The sequence below is a fragment of the Amyelois transitella genome, chromosome 3, assembly GCF_032362555.1.
Source record: "Amyelois transitella isolate CPQ chromosome 3, ilAmyTran1.1, whole genome shotgun sequence".
NCBI classification, from domain to species: Eukaryota; Metazoa; Arthropoda; class Insecta; order Lepidoptera; family Pyralidae; genus Amyelois; species Amyelois transitella.
The window spans coordinates 6141034-6153323 of NC_083506.1; the positions used below are offsets into that span (position 1 = coordinate 6141034).

General features: G+C 34.2%; 1 protein-coding gene and 1 long non-coding RNA gene across 3 annotated transcripts in view; one reads left to right on the top strand and one right to left on the bottom strand.

Annotated features, from left to right (window-relative positions):
• LOC132903278 (uncharacterized) overlaps positions 1-12290 on the bottom strand; it is a 91004-nt gene that overhangs the window by 46050 nt on the left and 32664 nt on the right. The gene's annotated exons all lie outside the window — the stretch shown is intronic.
• LOC106135524 (alpha-catulin) overlaps positions 1-12290 on the top strand; it is a 54943-nt gene that overhangs the window by 1639 nt on the left and 41014 nt on the right. The window contains exon 2 of the mRNA XM_060951138.1: positions 2178-2358. Within this exon, the coding sequence (XP_060807121.1) occupies positions 2178-2358 (181 nt within the window). The remainder of the gene's footprint in view (positions 1-2177; positions 2359-12290) is intronic.

Consider the following 12290-nt stretch of genomic DNA (forward strand, 5'->3'; position numbering starts at 1 on the left):
ACGGTTAAGATTATGCGTTGAAATATTAGTCAATAAGTCAGTCGATGTCATTGCCATTTTAATTTTATGGCAAATAATAAAAAAAAATATTTATGATTCACAAAACTGATGTTACAAAAAAAATACAGCAACACATATTATAGGCTTATACGAAAGTGAAAGAAAAAAAATCTTCTCGATGTGAACAAAATTGTAATTATTATGGCATGTTGCAGACCATAGATAATACATTAATAATGGAAATTGCAGACAGTGAAGAAAAAGCAGTCACGCGGTTTCCTCATATTTCCATAGCACTTACAATATTACTATTTCGATTTACCCCTTGGCCCTTAGTGTTCATAAATCCTTGTCATCTAGCCAACCGTATCCCGTAATTTTCTGTAATAAAACTTGTAATAAGTATTATCGCTATCGGTTAGATATATTATCGTATCAAGCCAGTATATTTTTGTAGAAACAGGATTTAACTTCATATTTATTATATGTTTATTAACAGTTAAAAATTGATTTTCATAAAAAATAAATTAGCGGATGGTAAAACTGGTTAACATTTGTATATAAAAAGAATGAAACTTGTTATATAGCTATCAAGCCTGGGAGTGCTTCAGATGATTTCGCAAGTTTTAGAGGATTTGGAAAACTGGAACCCTGATGGAGAGCCATGAGGGTCCAGTTAACCTAAAGGATAAATAAGGATAAATGACGCTTTCATAAAAGTTGTTCAACCTGATGAGCATTTACTGATAAGGTAAAAAATCGAAGATCTGGAACTGGACATCACATGCATCAGCTAGTAAGAAAATAAATTTTCTTAATACCTTATCACTATAATACTCTCATTTTACTCGTGGGAATATCCGAAAGTACTCGCCATTGCCTTAGAAGCCCAATTTCGACTGAAAAATGCAATGTTAAACCCAATTAAAAGTTCATGAGTGCAATTCGGAAACCTGTTTCTAGTCTAAAGTCAAATTTATTAAAGTAACTTTTTTATACAGGGTGACTTTTAATTCAACTGTATAAATTTAACTGTTAAGTGTACTCATCTAAAGGATATTTAAAAACGTTAATAGAAAAATATCCGTTAATATTTCAGAAAGTACGAAAAAAAATAAAAGTATCAAAATCCACGATCCTAAATACGTCATATCACCCCGGCCGGCGAAAAAGCGACGCGTATGATTCCAATGGTGAAAAAATTCCAAGAGGTCAATGGCACAATTCATTCAGCTGAGCGATCTCGACAACTCTGTACTTTATTTGATCTTGATACTAGAAAAATAATTTATTTTTCAGACATTTATTTACATGTTTAGTTTTAATTCCTTTTTTTAGTATTGGTCTATAATAAAGCGTGTGACGTAGTTTTTGCGGGTTTTTCAAATGTGAAAATAATGACGTTTAATTTAAATAAAAATAGGCTAAAACGGCTCAGAAGCATGGGTATAGTCTATGTTTAAATGGATGCAGTTGTTTTAAATGTCACCCAGTATTAAGTAGCTACATGTCCTGACCTACGTACGTGACCTGAAACATGGAAGTGAATATCTCTTCTCTATAAACTTATAGTACCTACACATGATAACCCATATTATATGAAGAAAAACAAGCAAGTATATTCAAGCAAGTAGTTCCAAACGCTCAGATTGGTAACCCGGCTAACAAACGGAAGTATATATAATCTTGTTTTGTAGGGCGTCCCAATCCAATTGAGCTCGCGTTTCGAATCCAACCAAAGTGATGAAACAAAATAATTCACATTGTTATTTAAAAAAGCGTTCTTTGGATCGTTTGTGTTCTTTAGATAAATTAATACTAACAACGGGACAAATTTAACAGATTGAGCTTACACCAAAGACAGTTTGCGACTTATGTTATTGCATACTTGGACAAGAATACTCTATAGACAAAATATAATTAAAAGAAGGGGGGGGGGGCAAGCTACAAAATTGTACTCGCATAATAATGGGTTTATACAGATTCTCCAGTGCCACAGGCTCAAAGAGGTCAAACTGGAGTCGCTCCATACAATCCACTTTTGGATAGCTGTTATGGAAGAATCTCAGATTTGTTTTCAGTACATTGGGCTATAGCCCAACATGACATATATGTCATGAAGATAATAATAGAATGTCTAGTTTATCTCTAATGGATTTAAATACGTTTATCTACAGATCAGCAGCCTGGTAGCGACCCGTGGCGAGGCGGCTGCCGGCGGCGCAGCGGTGCAGCGGGTGGGAGCGGCCGTCTGCTGTGCTGTCGAGCGGTTTGTGGCCGTCGGCGAGACCATAGCTGACGATAACCCCGATGTGCGGCACAGCATGGTCCTGGCCTGCAAGGAAGCGAGAGCTGCAGGTCAGTCAATCATCTTTCTCTCTCATATTTGCGTGTATCCATACTTACTCATAATCATGTCTTTTTCCCGGATAAGCAGATAAAGAGTACATCTTTCCACTTGCGACGATACCTGCATAATTCAAGCTACCTTATCCGTCAATCCAATTGTTGTCTTGTCCGTGTGGCGCAGTGGTAATAATATGCTAACGTCCAAGTCGCGAGATCGCGTGATCAATTGGCAAACTTATGTTCTTCCTTACCTTTTAACATCCAGACGTTTATTTATAGAACAGTCTCAATCTCAACAACAGACTTATCTTGGTTAACTAAGGATTTTATACAGAACGCTACAGTGACCATGATAAAATAAGACATATCGATATACTTCCCTATAATAAAAATTATTCCCTATAATAAATATATTAACTATACCAAAATTCATTTAGTGTAGTCGGATACTGAACAGTGAAAATCACACCAAATAGGTTTTCCTGTTTAATTATCGGCCCGGGTCATAAATTTGCATAGAAATTGAGAATTTGGAATAGTTTCAGTGCCAGTTTCCTGGCTCATAAATTAAAATCACTATGAACCCATATGGTATGTTTGTTACTATAGATGTAAATTCTTGGTGATGGTGATTAAAATTTAGGTGATTATTTGACTGAAACATTTAAGTAATTAATTATTATAATACCTCAGTAGTGTAAAACAACAATGAAAAAATCTTCAAGCAAGCTGTAGGCAAAAGAAAAACAGTTGTTAAAAACTTAAAAGATCTTCAATAATGTACGACGGCCGGTAAGTTGTTCTTTTTTTAAGATGACGTGTAAGAGATAATTTCGAAAATGTCCAAACGCAATTTTGTTTACATTACTGTCTTAACTTATTTCTCAACCGCACTCTGGTGCTGCGAATAAAAAGGGATGATATTGAGTTTCATTACGAGTATAAAATGCCAGAACGACCTCCTAATTCAACAACTTAAATAGTACAATCTCACTCATTTTGTGTATTTTCTTATTTATAATTACCGAACCCAAATGCATAACTTTTCTTAACATAATACATTTAAATAAGTTAAAATAAAAATACATATGAGACAGAATATTTGAATTTTCAACAGTAATCAATACAGAGAAACTTTAACGTGATCCAAACGTGATACGTTTTCGCGGCACAAATTGTCGACAAAAGTAATTTTATTAATCGATCCCCTTCGCCGCATAACATATAAATGGAAATGAGAGGAATTAAATCCGCCCTCATACCATTTAGGAGGTTTTAATCAAGGCTCGCGTGACCTATAAATTTCGCCGATATCTCTATTGTGCATAAAGGCGAGGTGCTCAGATACGTCGGTCTTTCTGCAGATAATATACGATATATACCAATTCTTTGCACCAGTTTTGGAGCTTGGCAGCTTATTTACAAAAATTCGACCATAGCGTTATAGTTACGTCATGACCGGCAATTTTGAAATTTTAAATATAGGTGAATTCAATCTCATAACATAAAACAACCTAATTAATCTAAGTGTTTAAAAAATTGTGCAGTATGACTTGATGGAAAATGGCAAAATAGAGAACTGGAAAATCTTTATACGAGTAATAAATAATCTAGGTGACAATAAAAATGATTGAAATTGGGTAAGATTTGATCAACCTTTTCTGAGACACCTTTTTAACAATATTCAATCATAAGCCTTAGGGTTTCACATGTCAGCTTGCGGAGCAGGAAATCCAATTCACTTAAATAGCAATTAGATCTGAAACAACGCGGAACAAACAAGTGAAATCCTAAATGACGCAGAAACTAAATGACTTGATAGTCCTGATTCGCACTTTAATTTAAAGTTCGGCTTCGTTGCCACATTCAAATGAAATGGGTGCCTATTGTAAAGCCTCCTAAGTCGCCCTAATTATGCGTGGGTGCGTGTTTATGTGTACAGAGATACTAACATTAAAATGTATGCGTACTGCCGTCTGTGTTGTCTTATGTAGATCAGGAGAGACTCAATGAATACACTCTAGGGATCCGTTTAATCTTCTTGTTACGTACTTCCAAATAATATTGAATAGAATGTTCAGTTAAAATAAAAGCTGCTTCGGAAACGCAGTAACCATCATTTTATTATCAATTATTATTATTTAGTATATTAATTGTGGTAGCCGCTGGTGTATAAGGTACCTATTCAAGTGTTTATTTAATCTTCTCAACCCCTTACTTCTAATGCGGTAAATGGTTTACTATTTCCTTATCAAAGTTGAAAAATAAACTGGCCTATTTCAAAGCTCCCATAAATTTATGTCAACGACCTTCCCTGAATTTTATTGCCTAAATTCTACTAAAGGTTCGAGTGTGCAATAAACAAAGGACTCAAACAATAGCCCCTGCCCTCCGAATAATCTTAATATATTCAGTAATGCCAGGTGTGGGATAAAATATCACAACGATTATTTTAAGCCATCCTTTTTCGCATGCATATATTTAATAATACAATAAATGCATGGGGACATATATATAAACAATTTGAATGACATGCATGAAAATTCTATCAGAACACAAAATGGATTGGCCATTTCATTTTTGGTCTGAATACAAAAATAATAATGATATTTTTTATATCTCTTCAACTTCACATATTGAATAAAGCATCTATCACTACTTAAAAAAATTTATACAGTTATATACTTACTGTAATTTACTAGTTTGCAATCTGCCTATTGTAATATTTCAAACTGAGCATAGCTCACGCAACGGCGTTGACATCAGCGTAACTCTAGCATAAATCACTTTTCTTTTATATTAACGTTTAGGGGACATTTTTACGAGTAATAAATGAGATTATACGACACTTAAATCGGATTCTGTGAAATTTCAAAATAAAAATTATCTAAGCCTTACATAGCTACTATTGTAAAATGACTACCCCCGTTAGGTATGAAGCGATATTAATAACTATATAAATCGAATTTCACTTAATTTTAGCCCAACAAGTACATAGGTAGGCTATTCTATTCGTCTTTATGTATTTTTACTTATTTATCTTATTTTATTACAGCGTGTTATTACAGACTTATTTCAAAGAAACATCGCATGTTAATACACCTCCTTTGTGAATTTCCCCAACGATTAGTAATAGACGCCCAGGAACATTTAGTAGAAACTGTTTTTATTTGCGATTAAACCTCGAATAATCATTTCAAATATCACGACTGATTAGAAGTGTCCGAAAGAAGCGGATCCGGGTAACAAGATTATTCTCGATCGAAACAAATCTAATAAATTACAGGTGTCGATGCTGGCCTTCGGATACAAAATATAGTGTCAAAACATGTTATAGAATATTCACACGATACGTTTTTCGTGTCTACTACTTTACTCGTCAAAATTCACATCTTAAAATGATTTAGGGTTGGCTTAAAATAAAGAGCACTTTATAGGTTTTCCTAGTATACTCAGGACCAATATAAACCTATTGTGCTTAAGTAGGTCTTCTTTCTGGGATTTCTTGTTTCTGGGATTTCCGATAGTAGCCGCACCTACACAAGTAATAGATGACTGTCCGAATTTCCGCTCTACTTTTGTTATTTGTTTTCGAAAGTGACTTATATCTGTAAGTTTGATTACCTACAGTGTTTTAGGTTGCCAAATGATAAGTAACTACATGATAATGTAATCACACTGACATTTTGTGAAATTAAAAACAATATGATAATGTTAGAACGTTAAACTTGAAACGGTGTAAGTTCGAAGTGGCATAATCCCATCATTAGGCAGTAATTCAAAGTTTTACGTCAACAAATGAGTGTGTGATTTTAGTCTAGGCGTAAGAAGCTGAAATAAGTTCTTTTCGTTATTATATAGTGAGTAATAAATTATAGGTAGGTATTATTACACTATGTTTTAACTGACGCAAAACGCTAAACGCTAAAGGATAAAAAATTGTCTTTGACACACACACACATATACGTATATATACTTATAACACAAAATATAGATGTACAGAAGTAACGCTTACTAACTTCTTTTCACACATCAAAAAAAATTCAAGGATACATAATGAATTGCACTTTCACTCCATCATTTAGGTCATCTAGCTAATGATGGCCTATGATCCGTATAAAAATTAACTCTGTCCGGTTACCGGTTCCGTTACCGGTTAGGTAAGGGGCGAAGGTGTTAGCAAAGGGTATTTGCGCTACATAACGATATATAAGATATATATGTTACCCTTATATTTATTGTGGACAAATGATTAAAAAAAAGCGTAGCTAAGAAATGGGCACCGCCAACGCCCAATTTTGTGAGACACAACCAAGAGTCTACGGTTCTTCCCACCATACTGTGGTCTTTTCCCATATAATGTCAGGTATCAGTCCTTTAAAGAGATATAATAGGATTACTGTTACTTTAACCTTATCAATCAATTAATTAAATAAGAGACGCTCTCTAGCACAGTTCAACAGCTCGTTGTCATCTTGGCAGCCGCAACAAAAGTCAGCTCACCGTTGCCTTGTCCCGCCCGACAGATCACTGTTCTGCAGTGGTGGGGCTATCGTCGGTGGTGCCAAGCTAACTTAATGTTGCCAACAATGGCGTGATGTATGTGTATATTTTATAGTGGATGCCGTAAAAAGCGACTCAAGGATATACTTGGTATTCCTCTTTTAGGCGTTGGGTTAGCAATCTGTCACTATTTGAATCTCAATGCTGTCATTAAACCAAACAGCAGAACGTGGCCTTTCAGTCTTTTGATCACTGTCGGCTCTGTCTATCAAGCAAGGGATATGATTATTTGTTTATTATGTTATGGGTGACAAAGAAAAAGATATTTTTCACATTTCACATATTTAAATTAGTGAAGATTTCTCGTTGAAAATGAAAAACTTCTATACTCTATTTTATTTATTGTTTGTGGGCGGGTAGATTGTTTTTAGAATGCATTATAACTAAAGCAGTCAGAACAAAGCAAACAAATGTTAGCTGGATGTTTATACGGCGGCGGCTCACGTGACTGGTAACTGCCTTTATAGAGCGGCGCTAAAAGGACTCACGTCAACTTAGCTTCCTATTCAACTTTGACGTTAATACCAACTTTAGTCTCCAGCAAAAATATGTGCGTTTATTATATTACTTAAACTGGGCACAGTTTATCTACAGAATAAACTTACCTCCGAATAATTCACTTTGCGGATTTTTCTTAATTAATAGGATAATATGATTCGACTTAAAAAGTTTTATAACATCAATACATGAATTTCTTCACAACGGTACCATCTGTTCAAGCTGCATTGCTGCAAGATCGTATATTTTAACGTAACGTAAAATGTATTCCTTCGTCTCACAACTTTACGTTTCTCTAGCCTGTAAATTGTTCAGTAGTTTTATGCTTGAAGCTTAGTGGCAGAGGGTGCAACTGGGACAGGCTATGATAAAGGAGAGAAACAAACCTACCTTCGCAGCATGATTCTAAGAACAGGGTAGTGGGACCCTAAAAGGCCTGAGAGAAGACTTATGCCTGGAATAACAGCTGAAGTTTACGGAAGATCACGCAAAACTCGTAAAAACATACCGTACAAATTCCCCGTTTTATTTCCTTGTTCGAGAACGTTACTGTGACATTTATAGCTTACTAATAAAATTAACTTTCTTATCTTTTTAAATAAAATTCTATTAACTTGTGTAAGGATTCCATTGTTTGTCCTACCTTATCTGAGGATAAATTTTCATATTTAATGTTCCATTTCATATCGATTCGTATAATACGCGCAATAATTATTAAGTGCTTATACTTATTGATTTAATAACATATTTTTTTGAACGTCTGAAATACTGAAATCACGTCTCTGATGGTTATTCGTCCAAGTGTCAAGGAAACTTAGAATGAACTCATTGAACAAAAGTACAAAACCAACGACGCGTGAGTCTCCGATAGAGCCGCCTACGACCTCCCACATTGCATGCAAAAATGAACTTTATGTCTGTGCATCACGTAGTTTAAATCAATCTAAGAATAACAAAGCCTACCCTTTCTTGCGACATTTACTCGTCCCTTGTCACGCACAGAAATGCTTCAATAAAATTATAAAGGCCGGTAAAAGTTCAACTTTACACGCAAATCTTTTTTGAAAGATATATTGTGAGATTTTTTTCATCGAAAAATTGCAAACTTTTATATAACAATTAGCTTTCACCCACGGCACGCCCGCGCAAAATTAGCGCCACCTACAAAAGCATAAGCAAGGCAGAAAAAAGAAAAGAAAGAAATATCATTTTTTGGCACAAAAGGTGACATTATATTGTTCATAATAATAAAAATAAAAAAATTACATGATGCCACTAAAGAGTTTCCACTCAGCATATGCATTTATATGATGAGGTTACACAATTGGCGCTGATTTTCAGTTATGGAATATATAAATATATAGGAAACATATAATATAATATAAGTTTTTCATAAATCCCATGGAAACTATATTTTTAACCAGGATGAAAAGTACCTACCCTATGTCCTTTTCGAGAATCAAAATTTTAAAAAGATTGACACAAATTGAAACAAACTTACTTTCGCATTTATAATATTAGTTGGCATACGTGCAAGCTGGCAAAAGTATTACATCGCTCCAATTTGCAATAAAATAATTCAAAGTTTTAATAGAAACAACTTTAACTGCTAATCTAATTCATGACCCCGGTAATTCTCTAAACGCTATTTCATTATACAACAAATTGCACACTTGTGTGCCATCCCGGAGTAAGAGTAATTCAATGAAAACTATGAAGTAGTTATCCGGGTAATAGAGGACGCCAAGCACAGACAAACTAGAACATAGTTTCTTGTACATATATGTACGTGCAAAATTTAATCTGCGGGGAACTTTCAATGCAGATTCCTTACTCTAGTTAAGGATACTGTAGTACTTCTTAGAATAGTTACTAAAGGTCACACATATCGCGTATTTACATTTACTTCTAATAAACTATAAGATGTCCATAGAACTAATTTCCAAGTGACATAGTGTTATGTAACATAACATAACACCTTTACCTTCATTCTTAGAAATTTGATATGTTTTTTAATGTTTAGTTATTTTTATGTTCTTATTTTTATAGTTTTATCACAAATTCTACGAGAACACTGTATATTTTTGAGATGGAAATTGCCCCTTGCCCAAGTATGAATATGGATTTATAATAAGAACTAGATAATATGGAAATATACTATCATATTATACCTACTTTGTAAGAAACTTTACGAAGCGTTACTTTTTACAGCGTCATTTTCGATCCCTAACCGATCTACAGATACAATACATGAGCGAACACAGCCTCGATAGGTACGAACTAGCAAATAGCTATTTGTTTTGCTCACTTTGTAACAGCCACGGATGCGTTTTCAGCTTTCAGATGCAGTTTCGAATGGAAACTTAGCGTGAAGTCCTGCTTTATTGAAGCAATATTACGAACATTGTGGTTTAATATCACAGCTATCATAATCTTTCTTAATGCGTTTGTTGATTTTCTACATGTATTTATTTCACGTGTAACGCTCGGGAACTATCAATTCGAATTGAAAATTTTAGTACTATGAACTTAGACCTGGCAGCTGTAGGTAAAACTATTCTCAAAATTACTTATTTTCATAAACATGTTTTTTTAGACGAAAGGACGTTTGACAGCAATGATGCCAATACCGCGAAGTGATTTAACTGAAATAAATGTCAGTAAACTATCAAATATTTAGATCAATGACATCTATTTCTTTTAAAAACGAAGCAAAGTTAAGTTTAGTTTATTGAATAAAAATAGCAAAACAGTGTGTTGCAGACTGAACACAAATAGCACACCTGGGTAACCGACGTGAAATGGCGCTACATTTCTCGGCCAGCTTATTCCATCTAAAACGCCCTACTTGCGTGAAAGGCGGCGTAATGAAAACTCGCCTTTACAACATTATTCCAAACCGCCCTATAAAAGACAAGTCACACTATTATTGGCATAAATGTGTCATAAACATGACGTCAGAGTGGAAACCTCGGGCACGCATCAGCATAATGCTGTCATAATGTGCTTCTCGAGAGCGGCCTAGATCCCTTCCCTGCGGATTATAGCCAAATGCTCCACGCCCAAATAAGCTCTTTATGTCTGGATATCTTCTGTACGCAGTATACTGAATTTAATATTTCATAACCTACGTAGGCTCTATACAATATCTCGTATATTTCTGCTCATGTTAACGATATAAATATACAAAGTTATTTTGAAATATGTGTTTAAAATAACTTGATTGTATGTTTTCTACTGATATTTATCCTTCCTGGTCCTTTGGTTTTACAAAACAATGCTGTTTACCAAACCAAATTCGGTTATCAACGAGTGAAAAAATTTATTAATTTACAAAGGATAACTTTTATACATACGAATGACGTTATTTTTACATAATGATTAAAGTAAATAATACTCCTACTAATAATTTTAATGTGAAATATGTGGCAATTAGAAAAAAAAATATTACACTTGCACTCTAGTAGCAAAGGCTCGAAAGATAAAATGGCGGATAAGGATCTTGCCAATACTGTATAAACGATTTTTTTATTTACTTTGTCCAATAAGAAGTAGATAATGATCAAGTTTTGAACTTCGGTAGCCCTTGTGAAGAAGAACACTGTCATGGAAAATTAACAAAACAGTAGGTATTGTCACTTTCCCTCTTGAGCTGTCAACTCCCGAGGGCGTTTAATTCCAAATTTAATTTTAAGTTGTCAAGTGCGCTGTTGACAGGCACAGATCAAGTCACTTATTAATTCTGATAACAAAATAAATCAATACATGGCAACGTTTCTGTTACGTGCTTTGCCGATTTTGAAACCAACATACTTAAACTAGCTTTGCGGTAATTGAATCCGGTATCAATCTCTTCTCTTCAGTAACTTTCTTCACTATAATCCAAAACCGTTTAAACTGTCGATCTTAAATAAAATGCCCATTTTTAAGTACTTATAGAATTTTCTTTATCTTTTTATATAACTATTCATTCATTAGCTTAGACAATTATGACTTAGACTTTTTATATTACACATATGATCAAAAAAGTAAAAGTTAAGTAGTATGTCATTTACTATGAAACCTTAAGCAGCCTCACTTTTGACCTCTGTACTTCTTTTTATTTAAATTTTTTTGTTAATGTTACAGAAACCGGCAAAGAAAGAATTTAAAATTTGCCCAGGGCCGGCTATTCATAAATACGGCCAACAACATTAATATGCGGTATCATTCAAAATACATACCTATAACAAAACCGACATTTACTTGAAGCCAAAAGGTCGTGTGCTACAATAAACAACTTGTGTAAATTTATTAAGGCATTTGGCTCCCGTTTGCTTGAATGTCTATCTTATTTGTGTTTCAATGCCAACTGACAACCTTTGTGGGGCTGCCAACGACTTCCGCTGCTTTTTGCTGTAAGTTTATTAGTAACTTTGGAAATATCACATATGTGCTACAAAATTATAAGTAAATCTTTATTAATAAAGGTATAAATAGTGTGAAATTATTTTATACCAAGTGGTATAGTAAAGTTACTAACTGGCGAAAATATTTCTATTGTACAGTCATTACTTTCTACACTAACAAATTGAATACAATGAACCTCCACAGTATTTCCCGCCCTTATATTTGGTTAAGTCTAGGTTACAATGCAATGTGTAAGCAATTATCTAAACCTCTGGTCTATGTCATCCGCCTGGCGACGCCACGATGGTTTTTGATAAAAACATTACAGATAGCTACAGACGGCCAGGAATAATCGCGAGAAATGGCAGGAGAAATAGAGCCCTCACGATGGTCTACATTAAATAACGATACTTATTTTCCTATGAAAATTAAACCTTAAAAAAGGTCAGTAGTAATACAAAAGAATTGATACAACATTTTCTGAACATAAA